General features: G+C 48.3%; 1 protein-coding gene across 1 annotated transcript; it reads right to left on the minus strand.

The window, feature by feature from the left end:
* Positions 1-1,655: 1,655 nt before the first annotated feature.
* On the minus strand, positions 1,656-11,855 carry LOC124658150 (receptor-like serine/threonine-protein kinase ALE2). Its single transcript, XM_047196570.1, has 6 exons — positions 11,691-11,855; positions 5,450-5,551; positions 4,037-4,193; positions 3,692-3,914; positions 3,482-3,602; positions 1,656-3,101 (listed from the first exon to the last, which is right to left on the minus strand). Exons 1-6 carry the CDS (start codon positions 11,853-11,855, stop codon positions 1,722-1,724), a joined length of 2,148 nt encoding a protein of 715 aa, XP_047052526.1. The 3' UTR covers positions 1,656-1,721.
* Between the last annotated feature and the right edge of the window lie 13,577 nt (positions 11,856-25,432).

Here is a 25,432-nt window from a genome sequence, read left to right on the forward strand (position 1 = left end):
TCAAGCTAGCTCGAACCGTTTTTTAATGACCTGTGCTGGCAGAGCGGAACGGCCGGTTGACTCAGCGGTGGCAATTGCCGTAATTACCAAAAACAATAGGAACAATAAAAAAACGGACGACGGAAACCCTTTTTACTTTATTAGTAGGGGTATAGACTTCTCCCCAAATTTTTCATCCGTTATAAAATTATCCATACTATTCTTTTAAATTTACATAACCTGCCACCGCTTAAAAAAATGGTTCGCACAAGGTTTCCGTCAGCTCGTTGCTCGGGTCCAGCAACCAAAAACTAGAAAGGCACGGCCCAGCTCCATCGCTCCATCAAATTAATCTTGGATTAGCTTCGTTCGGTTAGTGTCATGGGCCATGATTTATCTACAGCGTGGGCACAAATAACCCGTCCGGATGCTACATGTGCCTACAAAATAATATGACGCCTGAAATAATAGTCCCACCTCGTTTTTCTATGCGGATTCACACCGATTTACATACGTCAAGTTTCTAGATATTTACAGCCTCCACACAAAAGCAAGAAGTAGCAGCAGTGCAGCATCATTGTTTGGCCTAAGAGATCATAATGACGGGAAAGGAATCAATTTGCCCATCTGCTATACTAGATTGCTTTTGGAATTTTCTTTATTGGTCAAAGATAGCTAGCTCACAGCTCAACAAAACAAAAATAGCTCATGTTCAATTTGCTTTACACTTCTATATTTTAATTTATGACAATTTAATATGCAGATTATACTTGATTTTTCTTGCACCGGTATTTCTTTTATCAGGCGTTGCGTCCGTCTCGAATTCTCAATCGACGGAAACACTATTCAGCTCGCCCCATCCTATCGCCTTCATGTTGTGGAGACAAGTTACCAAACGTGGCTCTTTATCGTCAACGAGTAAATTTTATCTCATGAGCATCCATCGCTACTGCAACACACTCCATCCTTACCTCGTGCTGCTGCTCTAGGATGATCCACGACTCACGAGTAAGGTCCGCGGCCACGAGGCAGAGCGTTTTGACTAGCTGTTGCGAGTGAGAGATGAGGGACAGAGTTGAGAACTGTCGAGCGATGGAAGCGGCCCGAGGTGGTCGAGCACGTGCATGAGAGAGGGAGGTGGGCGGGAACACACCGCTAACGTTGAGTTGACGGCATCCAAGACGAGCGATGCGGGCAGCTAGTGGTGTTGGAAGACGATAGGAGAGACAGAGACACGGGGATGGCGCGTGCTTGGCCGAGGCCGGGCGGAAAAGGGACTCAACAATGTTTGCTATTTCGCGGCAACGCGCGGGCATTGTCCTAGTACAATTAAACATAAGAAAAAGCATGAGCTTCCAAATCAAACTTATATACAACTGCACAACTATATGTAAGCATGAATAGAGAACATTAAAAAGAAAGAAACAATAACTGAAAACAGAAGCAAAACATGGCCTAGAATCGCTCCTCTGAAAAATTAACCCGTTACTTCAGCAGGCCAACACAAAGGTCAAAAGGCAACAACAAAAAAGGTCTACAACCACACAGCAATAGACCGCCCCAAGAAAACGGGACAAAGCTGTCCAATACAAACCTCGACGAGAACTAAAAACAAACGGCCTGAGCCACTATGGGAGGAAACAATAAAAACGGGACAAAGCTGTCCAATACAATTACTAGCACAATCGTATCAATTAAACATTATTGTGTACATACATGCCACTATGGGAGGAAACAATATATCATGGACTTGACGCCGAATCAGATAAAAAATTATATTCAAATTGAGCCCTTCTATCTTTCCTAATATTCATAAGTTGATTTGTCACCTCTATCATATCTGGCCGTTCTTCTATATCATGTCTCAAGCACTCCATTGCCAGCTTGCCAATTTCTTCAAGGAAGAATATATCTTCTGGATCGACAATCTCCACGTCGAACATTACTCTCCCATTCTGTTGTTCCAAGTAATTTTTCTTGTATTCCATGACGAGGTTACAAACGCTATTGTCATCATTTTGATATATAATTTTCTTACCTGTAATGACTTCCAGGAGAACCGCACCGAAGCTATAAACATCATTCGCTAGCACCAAACAGCAAGTACGAGAGAACACTGGGTCCAAGAAACCAACGGCTCCAGTAATAAATGCGGTATCAGAATCATCCACATTAATCAACCGTGATAAGTCAAATTCAGAGATTTTTGGAATAAACTTTTCATCAAGCAGTATGCTAGCTGGTTTAACATCACCGTGCCGTATGTCTGCGGAGTGCATGTATCGTAGTCCTTCTGCTGACCCAATTGCAATGTCCAAACGCAAGTCTATAGGAAGCATTTGATTCTGATTGTGATGGAGAATGTCGTTGAGACTCCCATTTGCATCATACTCATGCACTGATATTTGAACATCTGCTTCCAGGCAGTAACCAACAAGCTTAAGAATATTCTTATGGATCATTTGTGTCTGGATCTCAACTGCATTGATGAACTGTTTACTTGTATAATGCGCCTTGAAGTACTTAACTTCCACCATCGTACCGTCAGGAAGAGTTCCTCTGTAGACTTTAGCAAAGCTTCCTTCACGAAGCATCTCTGAAAAATTTCTTGTGATTTTCTTTAATTCCCCCGCTGCGAAAATCTTCAGGCCTCTGATCTGTGGTACTTGACCTCCATTCCTCACGAGATTCTTGCGTGCATTCCTTCTGAAGAGGTTCCAACTTTTCAACTTGTCCAACACACCAGAGTTAGAGCTGAAGATGCTTTTTCCTTTGCGCTTAGCCTTTTGCTTTGTGTCTTGCTCATCATCTGCGTCTTCTTCTTTTTGCTGAGAATAATCACTTAGATCAGTTTCAGGGTACTCCTCAATATCCGTCAGTCTCGGGCCCCCAACTCTTTCTCGATCAGACTGTTCCTCAAGTAAACCTAGCTCCACCTCAACTAATGAGCTACTCCCGGTTTCATCAGCGCCTGCCATTTCCTCAAGCATATCAATTATATGTTGTGCAACTGGTCTTTTCTTTGGGTCTGATTCCATGCACTCTATCCCTATCTTTGTGCATTGCCTTACTTGTTCCAACTGTGTGTCCCCCTCTAATCGACTCATCCAACTTTCAATTACCTACAAAACGAGTTAGTTTATAAATAATACGATAAGATGATATATGTGGTTATAGCAAGTAGAGGACAAAATATATGCTGCAATCCTACAGAACCGTGGACCAAAATGATTTTCCACATGCAAGTCACTTAATTTCAGTACACATATTTTTGTATATATTGCTTTTGTTAAAAGGCAAGAAGCAAATCAAATCCGATGTATACAAAATACAGGTGGATAACGATTAGTTTGTTCAGAATATAGAACTATGTGCTTCATGAACCATATAATTGGACACTGGACACACACATGCACGTGCACAGTACATGGAATGCACATCCTTACATAATTATTTGCAAACATATACTTTAACTTGGAGCAGGCACTTAAACTTTCCTTACATTGTCATCTTCGGGATATCCCTTCACTCCTGTTAGAATCTCCATGATTATAACACCAAGACTATATATGTCTGATGCGAATGTGATCCTTCCTCCATAGAATTCAGGAGCCATATACCCCCTGCAGTAAGATTCAATCAGTGAATCTCAAAATATAACTTTTACCAAAATAAAAGATCGTTTAAGAGGCAGGCATGCTTAGTTGCTTACGGTGTTCCAAGTAGGTGTTTAGTTGTATCGTGGGTCTTCTCTTCATTGAGATACCTTGAGAGGCCGAAATCAGCAATTTTGGGTACCATGCTATTATCTAGTAATATATTAGCTGGCTTGAGGTCTAGATGAAGAATACGGTTCATGTGAAGATAATGTAAACCTTGACATATTTCTTTGATCATTCGAAAGCGCACTTTCCATTCAAGTCCAGTTGATGCATCTATGGAGGAAGAAGGCATGTTTTGTATAGTGTAATATAAATCCGTAAATCTAAGTCTTTATATCTAATTGACGAGATAACGATAGGACTAAACATGCAAAATCTCTTGATGCTGGTCATACCCGTGATATATTTCTGCAGATTCCCGTTGGGTACATATTCAAAACAGAGCAACCAATTCAGTAAATTTGCCATGACAAACCTCCCTTCATAGTCAGCAGCTTTTCCATGTGCCTCCGCACAATATCCTAGAAAACGTACTATATTCTTATGCTTGGCGAGAAAATGACAAAAAACCACGACAATTGGGGCGGCGGTGTCACATGACCACGGATTAGAGGCTAAGCGACACATAACCACCAACTCAGGGACGGACGCTCGACAGAAAGCACTGATTACATGGTTTGCTGGGTTTAATCAAGTTTCTGATAGATGGGCCCGCTGTCAGGTGCCAGGTGGCGATGTTTTCCCCATGTTTTTGATAGGCTGTGAAATAAATAAAATTTAAAAAAAGAAAAGAAAAGTGCAAATCTAAAAGAAAAAGGAACCGACAGGTTCCTCCCGTACCTGCGTGTACCTGCGTCTAGCCTCCTCCCCGCTGGCCGCCGCCGCGCCATGGGCATGCCCGCCGCAGCGCCTGCCCCGGGTCGATGACTCCCTGCCCTGCCCCTGCCCCTCGTCGGTGACCACGGGGCCGTTGCTCTGCCCCTCGCCGGAGACCACGGTCGTGGCCCAGGATGATAGCCGCGCCGCCCCTTGCTCGCAGAAGAGCGCCGCTCTGTACCCCCTGCTCGCCGAGGAAAGGGACCCCAGCTCCAGCCGGGGCGCACCACCGCCGGGCCCGTGCACCACCCGCGCCGTCGGTCCGGGACGAGAGGTTGGGGAGGATAGGGGACTGGGCGGTGGAGCAGCGCGGGGGCGGGAGGGGGGCGGCGGCGGCCACTACATGCGGCGCAGTAGAGCGGGGGCGGGAGGGGGACGGCGGCGCTCGCTGCAGGGCGGCGGCGGCCACTACATGCGGCGCAGTAGAGCGGGGGCGGGAGGGGGACGGAGCTCGCCCAGCCGCGCCATGGTGGATCTCGCCTGCGCAACCACCTCGCGGATCCTGTGCCGGCCCTAGCCGAGCGCGCCCACGTCGCCCTCTGGGAGCTCGTTCGCGCTAGCCCTTAGCCGCGGTCGCCCGTGCCGGCCTCCCCCGGGCAGATCTCGCCAGCGCCGCTCCATGGCCGGAGCAGTGGTGGCTCGTGGCGGCGGCACAAAGGCTCCGGCGGCTCTGGCCTGGTCAACACAGATGAGAATAGAGAGGTAGATACACAAAAATAAATACTTTTGTGAAGACATCGCCACCTGGCACCTGACCAGCAGGCCCCATCTATCATAAACCTGATTAAATCCAGCAAAATGTGGAATTAGTGCTTTGTGTCTAGCACCGGCCCCTGAGTTTGTGGTTATGTGTCACTGAGCCTCCAGTCTGTGGTCATGTGACATCGCCGCCCCAATTGTCGTGGTTTTTTGTCATTTCCTCTATGCTTGGCCTTCATGAGGCACTCGACCTCTTTGTGGAATTTATTCTCATGCACTACATCAATTGTCTTGAACAGCTTCTTCACAGCGACCATCCTTTCTCCAACAATTCCCTGGCGAGACACCATATATTTTCAGTGTCATACTCCCTCTATCTCAAAATATATAGCGCCTTGAAATTTCGCTGCTCAATAATTTATAACTTAAACTATAATTTGTACTTATAATATATACACAAAAATTTAATAGATATGTATATGAAATGAAAGATATTTGCAAACCGAATGCAACTGTGCGCATTCTGAAACCATATAATTTTCTATATATCAGTTATCAAAGTTGAGCATCATGTTAGGATTGATCTCCACCGCACCAGAGCCCAACGGCTCTGGCACGACCCCTTGACCTCGTCCGCGCCCTGATCGGGGGCGCCCAACCGTTCGCTGGTTGGTGGGCCCCTGTCGCCTGCACTATATAGAGTGGTGGGGGCCAGTGGCACTCGGTACGAGGTTACCCTGAGCTGCCACTCGCCCCACCAGACGACCCACCGATCAGGGTAGTGCAGTGCCGACGGGAAGCACCACCACCACCTCGCCCAACGCACCGCCGTCCTCGCCATGTCCAGATCGGCGAGTTCCTCCTCCAAACGAGAAGGTAAACCCACAGTACATGTACATCTCTCTCTCCCTCTCACAGTACCCATACATGATTCATTCACAGATATGGTTCCTACTCGGAAAGATCTAGACTAGTGATCCCAGAGTTTTAACATTGGTATCAGAGCATCTAGTCCTAGATTATTTTTCGGTAGAAAAGAAATCGAAACAGCAAAGTGGAAACCCTAGATCAATCCTCGAAACCCTAGTTCGTAAAGGGAAAAGAAAGTTTACTACTGGCCGGGGCCTTGGGCTCGCCGGCAAGAAAGAACAAGGGAAGTGGGGCCACCGCGCCGCCACCGCCAACAGTCACCGGCTGCTCGCGCACGCCGGCAAAGCAAACCGCACCGCCATTGAGCCGCCTCGGGCTGCTGCTGGTTGAGCTCGTGGCGCCGGAAAAGAAAGGGGCACCACCTCTGGTCAACTTGACGGCGGTGCGCCCACCCTCGGGTGAACGCACGCACCGGCAAAAGGACCAGGGGGGGCGCCGTCGCTCGTCTCGGCCTTGGCCGTCGGGATCTGGTGGTAGGGAGGATCTGGTGGCCTGCGGGCTAGGTTCCTCCGCCGCCGGAGGGCGAACGGAGAGACAGAAAGGGGAGGTCGGGCTGCCGAGCTAGCGCGAGGAGCCGCCGGGCGGCGCCGTCGCAGTCGCCGGCGAGCCGAAGGGCCACGCGAGTGGGCGGGAGGTACAGCCTCCGCGCCGCCGCTTAGAGCACAGAGAGGCCAGAGATGGGGCAAATGTTTTAGGGTTAGGGTTTCTGCCGTTTCGGCGGTTTATAAACCGACCTAAAATGATGCCCGACCGTCGGATTCAATCCGACGGCCAGGAGCGTAAGGAGCCGGTCTCCGCGTGGGCTCCGTTGCCTGGGCCGCGTGGGAGAAGTGGCCGGACCGCGGCTGGGCCGCGTGGAGGCCCTGTGTTGGGCCGCGGCGGCAGGCCGCGTCGTTTTCGACGGCTGGGCCGCTGGCTCGGCAGCGTGAGCGGGCCGCTGCAGTTGGCAGCGTATGCGCCGCGTTACCGCGTGCCGCACAGCGTGGGCGCCGCGTAGGCTGCGCGTCGCGCACCGCGTGGTGGGCCGCGTGGGCCGCGGGCCGCGCTGTACAGTAATTACAGTTTTTTACAGTTTTATTAATTACAGAGGCAATTTTAGGCAGTTTTGGGTCATTTTTGGCCAAAATTTTGTCTAGTTTTTTCTGAATAAATAGGACCAACGAAATATTTGTTCAGAAATTAAAAAGTAAAGGAAATGCTTCTGAAAAGTTTAAAGTTTAAAGTTTGACTTCAAAGTTTCCGCTGCAAATAGTTAAGATGCATTTTCAATTTGGGAAAATGCAAAAGTGATGATTAAAATTTAAAAGGTTGTTTAAAAGTGATTGTTGAAACAATTAAGATCCTGTCATTTTATGACCAACGTTATTGATGGCATGATCATGTTTTGTTGCAATGACATGTGCATTTATCTCTATTTCTGCCCAACGGTGATATAGTTTTAATTGCACAAACAGTTGTATGTTCTAATTTTGACCAACGTTGGATTATTGCATGCAATTGTTGTTATGATCTCAATTCATTATGGTTTAAAGGAGGGTACTACTTGATGAGCTGCATCAAGGATGTTCCAACCCTCAAAGGTGACAACTACACTGAATGGAGAAAAGAAGGTCGATTTGTGCTGAGGTGAACCGGGTTCCCACAGACCGGTCGGACTCAAAAGATCCAGTCAGAAATGACAAGGATGATGATGCTGCATGGCAGTATAAAAGGTGGCTAAGTGCCATTTATAAAGAATACAATTGAGAACGCTATTGTGAGCTCAATTGCAGAGTGTGTGCTTCCGTAAGGGAGTATCTTGAAAGAATAAAGAGTCATTTCACTGGTTCTTCAAAGATATGTGCGACCAACTGTCGAAGCAATCGGTGACGTAAAAGTACACATGGACAGGAAGGACATGGCAAGTGTGTCATATGTTGTAATAATGCTTATGTGGGTGTTGTCTATGTGTAATGTGAGTGAAAATGTGTTGTCCGCGTTGGACAAAGAACAAAAGAAAAGAAAAGAACTGATGAATTGTCGAAATATGGCATTGTCGCTTAGGCCATATTTCGAGGGGGGGAATAGAAAGACTTGCTAAAAATGGTATTCTTCCTCCATTAGAATTCTCAGACATAGAACAGTGCATCGATTGCATTAAAGGAAAATTTGTAAAGCAAATTAAAAAGGGTGCGAATCGAAGCACAGCAACACTAGAAATAATTCACACCGATATATGTGGACCATTTCCAAGTGAAAAGTGTGGATGGCTATGATTCGTTCATAACATTCACGGATGATTACTCCCGATATGGTTATATTTATCCAATAAAAGAAAGAACGGAAGAGTTGGATAAATTCAAAATATTCAAAGCCGAAGTTGAAAATCAGCATGACAAAAGAATAAAGATAGTCGGATCCGATCGTGGAGGGGAGTACTACGGTCGACATACTCCATATGGCCAAGTCCCCGGACCTTTTGCAAGGTTTCTACAGGAGACCGGAATAGTCGCCCAAGCACTCGATGACGGGCGAACCTCGGCAGAATGGGGTAGCCGAAAGACGCAACCGTACCCTTATGGATATGGTGCGCAAGTATGATGAGCTATTCCACCCTACCATTGGGATTGTGGATTGAGGCGTTAAAAACCGCTATTCACATTCTAAACAGAGTACCAAGCAAATCGGTGCCCAAAACGCCGTATGAGCTATGGACGGGGAGAGTGCCTTCTCTAAACCACCCGAAAGTGTGGGGGAGCCCCGTCGAGGCCAAAGTATTCAATCCAAATACACCAAAGTTAGATACCAAAACAAGTCAGCTGCCATTTTATTGGCTATCCCGAAAAGTCAAAAGGTTATCGTTTCTACCGTCCAGAGAAATACACAAAGTTTGTGGAAACGAGACATGCTCGTCTTCTTAGAGGACGAAATGATGAGGGGAGCATGGTAGCTCGGAAAATTGATCTTGAGGAGAAGAGGGTGCATGCACCTAATCCGATGACTCGAGAGCCATTTTTTGCGCTACCATGTGCACCCGTACCGACGATCCCTGCGATTGTGGTGCAAGCACTGTTGTGACTCCACCCATGACAACGATGAGTGAAAATTCGGAACCTGTCCGTCGAGAGCCGAATGAACCATTTGTTGAGCATGAAAGGGAGCAACAACAGACCACCTCCGTAAGCTGAGCCACAAGTTGAGGAACAGAATGCTCAAGAGAATGTGGCCCCTAGAAGGTCTACAAGAGCTAGAAAATCAGCCATTTCGATCGACAAAGTTTACAACACGTAAAGAGTTCATATGGAAGGTGATCCCACTTCATATGAAGAAGCCATGAGAAGCCCGGATTCATCAAAGTGGGTGGAGGCCATGGAAGACGAAATGAGATCGATGAGTACCAACAATGTTTGGGACTTAGAGAATATTCCTAAAGGAGCCAAAACAGTGGGCTGCAAATGGGTCTACAAAATAAAATATGACTCCAATGGGAACGTCGAAAAGTACAAAACACGACTTGTGGCAAAAGGATTTACACAAAGAGAAGGGATAGATTACAATGAGACATTTTCTCCGGTCTCATGTAAGGATTCCTTCAGTAATCATCATGGCACTAGTTGCACATTTTGATTTAGAGCTGCATCAAATGGATGTAAAGACGGCATTTCTAAACGGGGATTTAGAAGAAAATGTCTACATGAAACAACCTAAGGGTTTTATCATGGAAGGCAAGGAAGAAATGGGATGCCGCCTAAAGAAATCCATTTATGGATTAAAGCAAGCCTCCAGACAGTGGTATCTAAAGTTTAATGAAACAATTAAGAGATTTGGATTTAAAGAAAATATTGAGGACAATTGCGTTTATGCAAAGTTTAAAAGTGGGAAATATATTTTCCTAATCTTGTATGTGGATGATATTCGCTTGCCAGCAGGTGATGTTAGTCTACCGCAAGAGACAAAGAAGTTCTTGTCCTCAAATTTTGATATGAAAGATCTTGGTGAAGCGTCATATGTTTTGGGCATAGAAATTCACCGAGATAGAAACAATGGAGCATTAGGACTATCGCAAAAGGCTTATTTAGAAAAGATTCTAAGTAAGTATAATATGCATAAGTGCAAGTGCCACACCTGCCCCTATAGTCAAGGGCTGACAGCTTTGGGAAACATCAAAGTCCCCAAAATCAATACGAGCTCGATCAAATGAAAGCGGTTCCATATGCTTCGGCTATTGGAAGCCTACAAGTATGCACAAGTGTGCACTCGCCCGACTTAGCATTTATCACCGGAGTACTCGGTAGATATCAAGAAAATCCAGGTTTTGAACACCGGAAAATGGTAAAGAAGGCATTGCGTTATGTGAAAGGCACAAAGAGTTACATGCTAACATACGTAAGATCCGATTCCCTAGAAATAAGAGGGTATTCGGATGCAGATTTTACGGGGATAAAGATGATAGAAAATCCACATCCGGATATGTATTCACCCTCGCAGGGGGAGCTATTTCGTGGAGAAGCTCCAAACAGACCATAGTTGCATCATCCACGATGTATGCAGAATTTATAGCATGTTATGAAGCCACGGGGCAGACATTATGGTTAAAGAAATTCATACCCGACTTGAAAGTGGTAGATTGTATTGACAAACCACTAAAGATATACTGCGACAATTTGCTCGCAGTATTTTATGCTCACAACAACAAGTCGAGTACAGCTACGAAACCAATTGAGGTTAAGTATTATGTTGTGAAACACAAGGTCCAGGATCAAACTATAAGTCTCGAGCATATAAGGACAAAAGATATGCTTGCGGATCCGCTAACGAAAGGCTTACCACCCAAGCGTGTTCAAGGAGCACGTAGCCGGCATGGGTTTAAGGGAAAGTCTTACCTATCCCGGATCATAAGAGGTCCAAAAGTAAAAGAATTTGTTTCAAAACAGAGAAGTGTATTGTGGTCGTCTCGATTCTATCGGCAATAGAGTTGTGACGATGAAACATGCCCTATGGACCGATCCAAAATGAAACGAATAAAGTGAAAGTATAAAGTTAAAAGAAAAGTTGAGATCAAGGGGGAGAATGTTAGGATTGATCTCCACCGCACTGCAGCCCAACGGCTCGGCACGACCCCTTGACCTCGTCCGCGCCCCGATCGGGGGCGCCCAACCGTTCGCCGGTTGGTGGGCCCCCGTCGCCCGCACTATATAGAGTGGTGGGGGCCAGCGGCACAAGGTACGAGGTTACCCCGAGCTGCCACTCGCCCCACCGTACGACCCACCGATCGTGGTAGTGCAAGGCCGACGGAAGCACCACCACCACCTCGCCCAACGCACCGCCGTCCTCGCCATGTCCGGATCGGCGAGTTCCTCCTCCAAACGAGAAGGTAAACCCACAGTACATGTACATCTCTCTCTCCCTCTCACAGTACCCATACATGATTCATTCACAGATATGGTTCCTACTCGGAAAGATCTAGACTAGTGATCCCAGAGTTTTAACACATCAAATACATTGCAGAAAAAATATCTCTCGGGTACCATTAGGATTGAGAAAACCATGTTAGAATAGAGGTACCTTATAAACCACCGCAAATCCACCTCTGCCAATTTCGCGATCGGGGGAGAACCGATCTGTGATGTCTTCGAGAAGTGATAACGGAAGGTCCGTCGGCTCTGCGTTTTCATCAATTAGCATCCTCTCCAGAACGCTAATGTGTCTACTATTAGTTTCGAGATCCATTTGAAATCACTGCAATTCTGCAAACCACAATGAGTACGATTAAGGAAGTGAATTTTCTATCTTAACACCACCCATGAAGTGCGCACAACCAGATTACCACAAAATTGAAACAAAAAGGAACAAGATACAAAGAGTCAGACAGGTCCAGGAGGAATATAGAAACAAATTCAAAGATGGCTACGAGACTGTTAGTGCCGCCAGAATATTGGTTTATTCAAATTATAGTCGTGGCAACATTCAAAAAAAAAATTATAGTCGTGGCAGCACTGTGCTCCAGATGTATATCTCCCAAGTCTAAGGCTGTTGTTGCCGAAGCCGTGAAACACACGCCAACACACCCGAGAGATGAAAGACAAATAGTTTGGTGCTGCCAAAACGTCCTAGCATTTTAGTTGGTTTACTAAAGCTTTTGCTCCATTACAACCCCCTCCCTTCAAACTTAGAGCAAACTCAATCAAACTCAAACACAAGAACGGCTGAGATGTGCCAGCTGCAGGAGAAACATCTCTGCACGCTCTCCCGACCCCCTCCTCTCCCGACCCTCACCCCAACCCTAACCGCCGCCGCCGGCAGCGCCGCCGGGGCAAAGACCCACAGGGCGTGGCGGCGGCGGGGGCCTTTCCTCTCCGTCGTGGGGGACGGCGGACGGGCTCTCCCCTCCTCAACGCATACGGCGGCGGCCGGCGCGGATGGTGATGGGCGGCGGCGGCTCTCGCGCTGCAGTCCCTCCTCCCCTCCCGTAGGCTTCCACCCGTAGCACACCGGCAGGGGCTGGTGGTGGGCGGCGCCAGACCGTCGGTTTGCGCCATGCCCTCCCCCCCCCCCGCCTCTCGTCGGTGCGTGGAGGCGATCTCGGGCTTCTTCCACGACACGAGGGCGCCCGGGGCAGCAACCTTGGGTTCGACGGAGGAGGTGGCCCTCTTCTTCGCCGAAGAGGGTTGGCCTGCGGTTGGTGGTGGTGGATCTTTTGATCTATCACCGCGATCCGGCGGCGAGATGGAGGTGCTTGGAAGCCGGCGATGGTGTCGCCGGTGGAGGGTTGGTTTGGCCAGCCCGGGATGGTCGCCGACGTTGGGGTCCGACCTGAATAAAGGCGGCGGTCCTAGGGCCTCTCTTGCGTGAAGAGGAGGACCTACCGGAGGCCTGGACTTGTGATCTGGCCGGTGGATTGAGTTCCGAAAGGCTCCGCCGGCGAATGTAACAGTGCTTTGCCTGGAGTTTGCTGGATCGGAGGTATCCGGTTGTGCGCACCCATGCATTTATTCCGACCGATTGGTTTTGGAGGGAGCGGCGCGAAGCTCTTTTTCTGTGTTGACATCAAGTGACTATGGATCCATGATGAAAGTCGGAAGAAGAGAATTTCATGAAGGCCGGAGGGGAGGACTAGCTAAGGGAGGTGTTGGAATCTAAGATTAGTGTAATAGTACTCTAGTAGAGTCTAGAATGCTCTAGGGGAATTGGAGATTAGTAGTAGTCTCCTAGGAAAGTCTAGAATATTCCGTAGTGTGCTAGAATCTAAGTTAGTTTATTAGCAAAGTCTAGAGTATTCTAGGGAGTGTTAGTATAGTAGTAGTGTCTAGACTATTCTAGTGTATGAGTTAACATGTAAGCCTAAGTTGAGCTATATATATGAGAGGGTGTGGAGATCCAAGTGACCAACCCATCCACAATTTCCCCAAAAGCCTACATGGTATCAGAGCTAGAGGCAGTGAAGGTGTGTGCTACGGGCTGCCTGTGGTGATTCTAGTGGAGTGAGGTGGAGTTCCGCAAAATCCAGGGGAAATACAACATGACGGGCAGAGGAGTGGAGTGCTGCCTGGTAGAAGTGTTGATGTGAGCTGCCGCAGAGGTGCGGAGCCAACCGTCCGCAGCGTGTCGGAGTGGTGGTGAATCTTGCAAAGTTCGGTGTGGTGGTGAAGGGAGCAGCTGGGTGAGGTGCAATCGCTTGTGGCTTGGCAAGTGAAGAGGGAGAAGCAAAGGTGCTGATTTCTCGCGTGTGCGAGTAGAGGACAGAGGAGAGACCTAAGCTGCGTGTGCAGCCGTAAGAAAGATCCGAGAGGGGTCGAGAGATCCGCAAGAGTAGGTCAAATATAGCGAGAGAAGAGAAGAAGCACATAAGCTGGTTTGTTGGTGATTTTCAGCAATATTGATCAATGGGGGAGAATCAAACAATTGAGAAGCTACTTGAGAAAATGACTCAATTGCTCAAGGAGATTGAGAAGTTGAGACAATCAAGGGAGAGTGCGAAATTCCAAAACAAAGTGGAAAAACAACTGTCCTAGGAAATTGTGTGAATCTTGCACAAACGAAGAAGCAATCTCAAGTCGAGCTCCCGCATTAAATGGAACTTGTTCAAATTGGATTCTGGATTCGGGAGCATCAAGACATGTCACGGGTAAGTGGAGTGAGTTTGCATCATATACTCCACATCCACCCATGCATAAAGAGACAATCCAAACAGCCGATGGAACTTATCAACTCTGTGAAAGGGGTCGGCACAGCTGAAATGCACTCCGTCCATTACATTGTCTTCGGTATTATATGCTCCATCGTTTCCGGTGAGTTTGGTGTCTATGAGCTCTTTAGTTGATGATATTGATTGTCGAATAATTGCCGATCGATATAATTGTATAATTGAAGAGAGGAAGACTGGAAGGAGGCTTGGGATAGGTGTGAGACATAAGGGATTGTGGTACTTGGATAGAAGGGAAACCGATGAAGCGTTGTGCATCGCTTCTCACAGTTGTTACCAATGATGATGAGGCAAGGTTGATACTCCAACATTGTCGATTGGGCCATATGTCCTTTGATACTATGAGTAAGAAGATATTCCCTGAAGAAATGAAGAAGGTGGACAAAGAAAAACTTGTGTGTGATGCATGTGAGTTTGGAAAACACACCAGGACATCATATGTGAGTCGTGGACTGCGGAGCACGTTGCCCTTGTACCGATTCACTCGATGTATGGACTTCCCCGTGGTCTCCGTTAGCGGGATGAAGTATTTTGTCACCTTCATTGATTGCTACTCCCGAATGACTTGGATATATCTTCTCGAAACATAAAAGTGAGGTGCTTACATGCTTCAAGGACTTCTATGCATATGTCCAAAATCGCTTCAACGCTAGTGTTCAAATTATCGTGACGTATAATGGGACGGAGTATGTGAACAATGAATTTGGCAATTTTCTTTCCCAAAAAGGAATACTTCACCAAACTTCATGTCCCGATACTTCTCCACGGAATGGAGTAGCCGAAAGGAAGAATCGTCATCTGCTCGGAGGTGGCTCGATCACTTATGTTTACCATGAATGTGCCCAAATTCTTGTGGAGTGAAGCGGTTATGATCGCTACTTATCTCATCAACCGGATGCCCTCAAGAGTGCTTGGGATGAAGACTCCATATGAAATGATCTATGGCCAAAATGAGTTCATCGTTCCGCCAAAGGTGTTTGGGTGTACTTGCTTTGTTAGAGACCATAGACCTTCGGTGGGAAATTGGATCCTCGTGTCCGTGAAGTGCATCTTCATTGGATACCCATCTGGACAAAAGGGCTACAAGTGTTGGAGCCCTAGTGAGCGGAGAACATTTGTTAGCATGGATATGACATTTAGAGAGTCTGAGCCGTTCTATGGAGAGAAGATGGACCTCAGCTCGTTGTTTGACTTTGACTCTCCTAGCACAATCGAAGCTAGTCGAGAGGGGGAGAGTGAACTTTTGAGGACAAAGGAACATGAACCATCCAGAGTTGTTGTTGGTTCAATTCCATCTCCTACGAGTGAAGAGAGATGGACAAAGCCAAATGAGGAAGAAAATCTAAGGGTGTCTACAAGGAGACAAGCTACAAGTGAAGAGAGATGGAGAAAGCCAAACGAGGAAGAGAACTTGAAAGTGTATACACGGAGAAAATCGCAGCGATGAGCAAAGCAAGCAACAACAGAGTTCCCACGACAAGTGACACACGAGTGCAGGGGAGCAACATGTGCAACAACAGAGCTCCCACGACAAGTGACACACGAGTGTGGGGAGCAACATGCTCCAACAAAGTGTTGAAACCGATGAATTGTCCGATGACGCAGTCCATCTATTACAAGGGATCCAATGGACTTGCCCATTGCCTTAAGAAAAGGAACCCGAGTCGCAACTAGAAAACCTCCAAATTGGTACCGGGAGGAGCATGACATTGCTAATTATGTATCATATGCATCTCTCGTCTACGAACTACGTGGCCTTCATCGCATCATTGCAATCTGTGGTGATCCCAAGAGATTGGAAAGAAGCAAAACAAGACCCAAAGTGGTACGAGGCCATGTTGGAGGAAATGAAAGCTCTTGAGAAGAACAATACATGGGATCTTGTTACTCTTCCAGCTGGAAAATGTCCAGTTACTTGCAAATGGGTGTATTCTGTGAAGCAATCCCCAGAAGGGAAAATAGAACGATACAAGGCAAGGTTGGTGGCAAGGGGTTACAGTCAAACATATGGGATTGACTATGACGAGACCTTTGCAAAGATGAGTACTATAAGAACTCTTATTTCTTGTGCTGCTAACTTTAGTTGGCCCTTGCATCAGCTGGATGTCAAGAATGCTTTCTTGCATGGAGATCTCCGGGAAGAAGTTTATATGGACATTCCACCTGGCTTTAGTAACTCCAACACCCAGGGGAAGGTGTGCAGATTGAAGAAGTCTTTGTATGGTCTCAAGTAGTCACCAAGGGCATGGTTTGATAGGTTCCGGAGAGCCATGCGCAATATGGGTTACAAGCAATGTAATAGGGATCATACCCAAGGAAAAAAATAGCGGGCTATTTGATTTAGCGGATGCCTTGTCCAGAAGCTACAAAAGCTATAGCGGCGCAATAGCGGAAGCTAAACCATTTAGCGGTTTTCCCTAACAAAAGTAATATATGTCGCACAAACATAGAATCTCAGCATGCATTATGAAATATATTATTTTTCTTCATCTCCAAGACTATTGCATTTCTTATAATCTGCTATGGACCTAAACTAGATACGCCAATTCTATCTACGATCCTTATTTCTAAAAAAAATGACACGGGGTTGAATGGAATTGAATAGACAGGCTACATTTGTTCCACATATAGAAGTATAGTACAAAGAGGAAAGGATACAGAAGCAAGCCTCGATGTAGCAGTTCTAGTTCTTGAATAGACAAACAAGCTTCTGTATACAAATTAATTTTGTGGTTCTACTGTCTGGCATCTGAACCAATACACCGAGGAACAAAGAATAAATGATATAGGAGTTACGACAATCCATCTTGAGTTTCAGGATGAGACATCACGTTGTTTTTATCCGTCTCAATTCAGCCCATGTCTCCCTAGCCACGGTTGTCACGGCCTGGGCGTAGAAGCCGTGGAGCACAACCGGCTTGGTGCTAGAGATCGTGGATTGCTCTAGCTGCATCAGGATTCAATCCTTCGCTAGCTACCGAGCGAAAATGAGAGGAATGGCTAGGTTATGGATGGAAGCAATTGACTATGCATCGAGGGCTTGGTTTTCGGGCAATGAAAACATGCATTAGGCTTCAAGTTCTAGTGTGATGGAGCAATTTTGTTTGCGGCGCTATAGCTCCTCTAGCGGCTATACTCTTTAGCGGTAATTAGCGGCACCTTAGCGGACTTAGCGTCCATAGCGGACGAAACAGGCTTAGCGTAGCGGAAGGCTATCCTAGAAGCTATAGCGGTGCTATAGCGAAGCTATAGCCAGCTATTTTTTTCCTTGATCATACCGTGTTCTATAGGCATTCAGGGCGTCGTATTACCATCCTTGCAGTTTATGTGGATGACATTGTTATCACTGGAGACGATAATGATGAAATAAGTCGGCTGAAGATGAGATTGAGCAGAGAATTTGAGGTTAAGGATCTAGGACAACTCAAGTATTTCTTGGGTATTGAGATTGCGAGATCTCCTAAAGGAATAGTTATCTCTCGACGGAAATATGTGTTGGATCTACTCAATGAGACTAGTATGCTTGGGTGTCGGCCTGCTTCAACTCCTATTGAGCAAAATCACCAGCTATGTGCTCAGTCAGGAGATCCAGTTAATAGAGAGCGCTACCAACGGCTTGTTGGTCGACTTACCTATTTATGCCATACGAGACCTGATATATCTTATGTCGTGAGTGTGGTGAGCCGCTACATGCATGGCCCAAGAAGTGGACATCTAGAGGCAGCTTATAGAATTTTACGCTATCTGAAAGGAAGTCCTGGAAAAGGTCTATGGTTCAAGGCCAATGGGCACTTGAGTGTGGAGGGATATTGTGACGCTGATTGGGCAAGTTGCCTTGATGACAGAAGGTCAACATCAGGCTTTTGTGTCTTCGTAGGAGGAAACTTGGTATCTTGGAGGAGCAAGAAGCAGCATGTGGTCTCAAGATCAACTGCGGAAGCAGAGTATAGAGCAATGGCGGTGTGTTTGTGTGAGATGTTATGGATGAAAGGCCTCCTATCAGAATTGAAGCTACCGCGGAGAGGGCCATTGAATCTTTGGTGCGACAACAAGTCAGCAATAAACATTGCTAACAATCCCGTTCAGCATGACCGAACAAAGCATGTGGAAATAGATCGATTCTTCATTAAAGAACGGCTTGACGAAGGAACCTTGAAGTTAAGCCATGTAACCTCTAGAGAACAAATAGCATATTGTCTAACCAAAGGATTAGGTAGTAAGGAATGTTTGTTGGCATGTAACAAGATGGGAATGATAGATATCCATCGCCCATCTTGAGGGGGAGTGTTGGAATCTAAGATTAGTGTAATAGTACTCTAGTAGAGTCTAGAATGCTCTAGGGGAATTGGAGATTAGTAGTAGTCTCCTAGGAAAGTCTAGAATATTCCAGTAGTGTGCTAGAATCTAAGTTAGTTTATTAGCAAAGTCTAGAGTATTCTAGGGAGTGTTAGTATAGTAGTAGTGTCTAGACTATTCTAGTGTATGAGTTAACATGTAAGCCTAAGTTGAGCTATATATATGAGAGGGTGTGGAGGTCCAAGTGACCAACCCATCCACAATTTCCCCAAAAGCCTACAGGAGGTTCAAGTCTCCACGCTGTTGAGGGACTTGCTTGATGTTCCGGGCTTCACACTAGTGGTATGAAAGTGGGGACGACAACACGGGTGAAGTGCAGAGTCCTACCTTTCAGGGTGAAAACCCAAGGTCTGGCCTTAACTGGTTGTGCCTGGCAATGACCTTGGTGGAGGCATTGTTTTGAGAGCGGGGACTATCTTTAGGGTGAAAACCTAAGATCTTTGATCGGGCGATGACGGTGTTTGAGCACTGTTCCTTCTTGGAGGCGTCGTTTTTGGAGAGTCTGTATGTAGCGGGACTTTTGTTTCTTAGTTTTCTTTTCCTTTTTTTGGCTGTGTGCATCGCCATTAGGGTGGTGCGTTGTTGCAGAGGTTGGGTGTAATTGGTATCTCTTGATATTAATATATTCTCTTTATCGAAAAAATTAATATTAAACAGGTGTAAGTAGCCCTGTACAAAACCCGTATAACCCAACTAAATTATACGAATATGTAGCATATGTATAGATAAGAGTATGTACGTATGCCGGCTCATCGACGGTGACTCTTCCAAGCGGTGATGATTGTGGCTGATGGGCGGGACGGACGGCAAGGCGGTGCTAGCCGGCTACGAGGCACAACAAGACGGTTTGTCTTGCAATGTTGTGCCGGACCGTCTTGCGGCGAAGATAGATCTGGGTTATACCACTCATGTGGGATAGGGGTTAAACAACACGTATGTCCATAGGTTTCTCCATGTAGAGGCTTGCGATTCCCATTGCATGTGCTATGTAAGGATGTGTGTTGACCAGGTAGAGCAAGATTTCAATGACGCTATGGTAGAGAGTGGAATCCACAACCTCTCCATCAGCATCCTTCGCAACTTCAATCTATTCAATATCGGAGTATGACAAGTGTTGCAGCCACTCATCCCTGTATTTTTCAGGATATTGGTCTTGTAAATCCTCTAACACAAGGAGATAGAGCCGCGTTCCTTCCTAAGCTCAATCCACATATAGTAGTTTAGGAGACCAAGATCTCTCATCTTGAACGAACTCTTCTCATCTGCTCCTTGAAATTGTCGATGTTGGTGATACTGGTGCCAATGATGATGAGGTCGTCGACATATACGCCCACAAGCATGAATGATTCTGCACCGCCGTTCATGTAGACCGCATGCTCCAACGGGCTACGCATGAACTGAAGCGACGTGAGTGATGTGTCTAGCTTAGCATACCAAGCCCGTGTTGCCTGACGTAGCCCATAGATGGCTTTATGTAGCTTTAACATCGTGATTTCCTCGCTGACCTTGACGTAGCTTGTTGGTTGGCTAATGTAGAGCTCCTCAAGAAGATCACCATCCAAGAATGTCGATTTTCCATCCATGTGTTCTACCTTCCAGCCCGAGTGCACAACCAATGCAAATGACAGTCGCACCATCTCCATCCTCGCAACCGGCGCAAAGACCTTCTCAAAGTCGACGCCTTTCCGCTGAGCGTACCCATTAGCCACGAGCCTTGCCTTATTCTTGAAGACATTGCCTTCTGGGTCCTTCTTCACTTTGAAGACTCATTTGAGCCCTATGGCTTTTGGTGGCCTGCAGGGAGGGATGTGAGCTCACAGGTGCCGTTGTCGAGGATTGAGCTCATCTCCTCATCCATCGCCTTCTTCGAAAAGACATTGGTGAGTTCCTCGCTAATGTTCCTAGGTTCCGCCGCAGTAAAGAGACAGAGGTTGTTGTAGTCATACACAGCGTCGTCCTACGTCGCATCATATAGATTGTTGACATGCCGGTAGTGCACGGTGACACTAGAGTGTTCGTAGAAACTGGCAAGTACGGAGCACCAGACATGCACAGTGTGTTTATACACGATGTCGTGTCGGCCATATCTCACCATATCTCGTTGGTGTATACTACCGTGAATGTGGTTGTCGAGCGGATTGCATCCGTGATGTCCGTTGCCGACCAGCTCCATGGTCTTCTCTCCTCGAACACCACATCCCGTGTCACATGAAGCTTCTTCTCCACTGGATCATAGATGTGGTAGTTCTTGCCCCCTTCCGCATAGCCGACCATCACCATGGGAGCCGACCTATTGGACAATTTAGTCACACCCAAACCAATCTTCTTCACATGTGTGACGCATCCGAAGACGCGTATGTGAGCAACACTTGGCTTGTCGAGACACTCCGAGTAGGTGTGTGGTTGAACATGAGCGACCTCGACATGGTCTTTAGCATGCACCAGGCCATCTCTAGCATGATCTGGTTCCACCTATCTACCATCCTATTTTTTTTGGGGGCGAGTAGGGTGTAGAAACGAAGTGCTGGATCTCGTGATGCTTGCAGTACTCCTGGAACTCGCCGGTGAACTCACCGCCCCGATCAGATCATAACGTGTGCAATCTTCACTTCCCTTAAACCTCCACAACAATTTTGATCTTGTTGAAGAGTTTGAATGCCCAATCCTCTGATTTCACAACCTCAAGCGATATATAGGGCCACAGAGATCAGTGTGGACAAGGACGAGGAAGATCTCCGCTCGATATGACGTGGATTGTGCGAATAGTAGCATGTGCTGCTTGCCAATCGCACAGCCGTCGCAAAACTCCTCCATGTGGTTGATGTTGGGGATGCCGTCCACCATGTTCTTCCGTGATAGCGTGCAGAGTGCGCGGAAGTGCATGTGCCCGTAGAGAGTATGCCACCTCCACGCCACGCACGCGTCGTCCGCCTTGGACAGTAGGAAAGTGGGTACATCGAGGTTCACGTAGAGGGTGTATAGCCTGTTCCTCGTACGCGACACACGTGCAAGCACCTGCCGCTCCGGATTGAGGACCGTGAGGATGAAGCCCTCAATACAAATCTTGCAGCCTCCCTCGTCAAATTTTCCTAGTGAAATGATATTGCTGCGAAGCCTAGGTATGTAGTATATACTCTGATAGTATACGTTGGTCACGGGTGCCGCGGGTGAAGAGGATAGAGCTATTGCTGTGGATGTCGACGAGGGATCCATCGCCAAACTTGACATTGCCTCATCAAGGGTGGTAAACATTTGCTTCCTGCCTATCATGTGAATACTTGCTCCAGTATCTAAATACTAGACACCATCAACAACCTCTACACCTAGATCACCTTCTCCTCGTTGAAGAAGATGGCCTACAACGTGACGTTGTCATCCGCCACGGGCATGCATGGTGCGACACCAGCACCACGGGTGTGCATGGGGTGAACTCCCACACCTTGAGTAGTGTGGGTTCCTTGTCCTCCTCGACGCGCACCAAATTTGCGCCCACCTACTGCTCCATATCATGCTTCTTTCATCTAAATTCCTTTGTCCAATGTCCGGCAAGGCCGCAGTAGCAACAATCTCCCTTTTTCTTCTTTGCACCGTTCTTGGCGACGTTCTTATTCGTGGCCAACGTCTTGGATTTTTTCGGAGCCTTCTCCTTTTCACCGTCGCCAGAACTTGATGAGCCGCCATGATCGCGGCTCCATTGATGAGATGCCCACTCCTCCTCCGTTAGGAGAATGTGCCCGCTGGTCTGTGGCACGTCATTGAGGTCATAAGACTGCGCGACAGCCAAAAGCCTCATCAACCGACATGGTTTTGAGATCACCCAGAGACTTAGTTGCCACGGCCATCAGCATGTACCTACGCGCCACGATGCGCATAAATTTCTGCACCGTGTTGTACTTCATCACGGGGTCACCGAGAAATTCAAGGTCATTGACAAGGCTGATCAGGCGCAACGAGAGATCCTCGATGGATTCCCCGTCCTTGATCGCCAGTTGATAAAACTCACGCCACCGTGTCTGAGCGGGCGCCGCCTGCACGCGCTAATGGCCAACGCGAAGGCGCTTGATCGTATCCCAGGCCAGTTTGGTTGTGTCCTTCACCGCCAAGATGCGCAACATCTATGGCAGCACCCCTTTTCGGATCACGGACAGACACCAATCCTCGCGGTAGTCTAAGGGCATCTCCAGCGACGCGACGCAAACGGTCGCGCCGTTACCGGAAATGCGTCTGGGATCTGCTCCAGCGGGGCGATGCAAAGTGATCGGGCCGTGCGCGGAGACGCAAACCTGATCCAAATATGTGTCAGGTTTGCGTCTCCGCGGACGCTCGGCGATCGCGCGGAGTGTCCGCCGAAAAAAGACGTAGGACCCGCGCTCGTTTTATTCCCGCCACTGGCCATTCCTCGCGCGAAATTGCAAACTAGACCGGCGCGAGCAGTCCAGAAGCGATGGACGTCCTCGCCGACGCAGCCACCACCATGGATGCGGAGCAAATCCTCGCACCCGCCGCCGCCCCGCACTCCCCCGTAGCCACGACCATAGCCACAATGGAGGTTGCAGCTCCGGCGGAAGCAAAGCGGGCCGCCACCAGCGGCGGCCGGGAGGCAAAGCCGAAGGTAGCAAAGAAGGTGCTCTCCCCGGAGGAGAAAATCATCGAGGCCGCGAAGCGTCGCGGCCGGCGCAAGAACCAGAAGATCAAGACTGCCGCGGCCACCAACCAGCAGGCCTGGCAGATGCAGATCAAAGCCGGCGTCGTGCAAGTAGCCCTCCATCCGAGCTTAGCGGAGGGCTACATGCTCGTCAAGAAAGAGGGGATGGCCGGCGTCGCGCCTCCGGCCTAGTCGGTGAGCTCGGTAAGTTCCCAGCTGCGCCCTGAAACTCCCGCTCCCTTGAAGGGCCACGCGGCATCGCGGTTCGCCTCCGGCCTGCCGCCGGTGAAGTTGACCGGGGAGGCGGTTCCCGACCTCAACCGGACGCCTAGAAGCGGTGACTCCTGCCCGGGCGCGACACAAAAGACGCGCCAGGTGCCGGAGGAGAGCATGCCGCAGCCCCGCATCCTGTTCGACGAAATGGCGCCGACTGCCCCGACGATAGACGACCCGGTACGTGAGCTTTGTCAAAGTGTACGAGTGCCGTGTATCATGCATCTGATGTCCGGTCGTTCGTAGGACTATTGGAAGGACCGCCATGATTCAGACATCGAAGAAATTATCTTCGGCGGCGGCTTCGTTCGCGATGATCGGGCCGGGACGCAAGATGACTGGGCAGCAACGCAAGATGCGGACGACATCGAAACCGCACGGCTGTTCGCCACCCAGCAGACGCAGCCAACAGCCGTGTCCGTCGACGACTTCGACGACGCGCCAACACAGCCTGACATTGCTACGAAGAAGAAGTGGGAGAGCCGCAGGACAAAGGCTTCGTCGACGACGAGGATAAGTGTTTGTGTGAAGCGTGGCTGGCAACGACCCATGATTGTATTAATGGCGCGCAACAAAAGGGCAAGGTCTGTTGGGCCAAGGTCTTGCAGCAGTACAACGAGACCAGGATGCACCCGCCCTACCATATCACAAGCCCACGGACGGAAGAGTCCCTCCAGAAAAGATGGAACTACATCAAACAAGAGACAAGCAAGTTCTGCTCGGCGGTCGAACATGCTATTAACAACCCCGTAAGCGGCGCCGAGCGTCATGACAAGTGGTAAACACGATACAACCAACATCATTCTACACTATTTGCATCATTGTATGTACATCATTGGCGGCTATGATTGCAGGTATCCCGTGCCTTGGAGAAGTTCAGGGCGACGCATAAGAAGGGCTACCATATGGTCCATTGCTGGGAGGTGCTCAAGAACAACAACAAGTGGATGACAAGCTTTGCGGCCTATAAAGAAGCTGTGAGGAATGGGACAGCTATCAACCTCGACGGCGAAGACGACGATCAAGGCCGTCCAGCCCTTCCACCTCGTCCACGAGGCCATAAGGCTACCAAGGCCGATCTTGTCCGGAAGGCGCAGGCCATTGCGTTCACCCAGAGCATGGACAAGATAATGGATGACAACCGTGCCGCCATGGCTGCTAGGGACGAGAAGAGGCGTCTGGAAAAAGAGGCCGCGGCTGCCATCTATCAGAACCTCGCGAAGGAGGTCCTCGATGTCCAAAGGCTGGACATCGAGGCCAAAAAGGCAGACGCCGAGGCCAAATTGCGTGCAGAAGATACAAGGATCATGCTTGCCGACTTGAGCGGCGTCGACAACGACACCAGGGCATGGTTCATGAAGAGGCGTGCCAAAATCCACGCGCGAGACGCCTGATCGCCGGCGCCTTGCGCCCAGCACGTTGGCCTCCTTTTGGATTTTTTATTGCTCTTCAGGCCTTGTTGTGCCCCTTTTGGACTCCACTTTGCGCCCTGATATGTGCAAAGTGTGATGAACTTGTTTCATCCCTCAATTTGCGGCTTCGTGCAAACTTGTTTTAGTCCTCTTTTTTGAATTCTGGCGTACGCCGAATATGCGTCGCCCCGCTGGAGCCAGCCCCAGACACAAACGAACGCGCGACCATTTCCGCGTCCGTCGGGCGACGCAAACGGACACCCACCGATATTTTAGGTGTCCAAAATGCGTCGCGTTGCTAGAGATGTCATAAGGTGTCATGCTTCACGGCATCTGACAGACCTATGGCTTGGACTCTCATGACAAGAGCCCAGAGTAGTTGACGCACGATCAGTTGCAGGTACTGACCGCCGCTATC

This window comes from Lolium rigidum, chromosome 5, assembly GCF_022539505.1.
Source record: "Lolium rigidum isolate FL_2022 chromosome 5, APGP_CSIRO_Lrig_0.1, whole genome shotgun sequence".
NCBI lineage: Eukaryota > Viridiplantae > Streptophyta > Magnoliopsida > Poales > Poaceae > Lolium > Lolium rigidum.

Coding starts and splice junctions, on each gene's coding strand:
- LOC124658150 (XM_047196570.1), bottom strand. CDS start 11,855: ATGGATCTCGAAACTAATAGTAGACACATTAGCGTTCTGGAGAGGATG. Junction 4,194..5,449: donor AGGTCGAGTGCCTCATGAAG/GCCAAGCATAGA, acceptor TGTCATTTTCTC/GCCAAGCATAAGAATATAGT. Junction 3,102..3,481: donor GATATCCCGAAGATGACAAT/GTAAGGAAAGTT, acceptor CTCGTTTTGTAG/GTAATTGAAAGTTGGATGAG.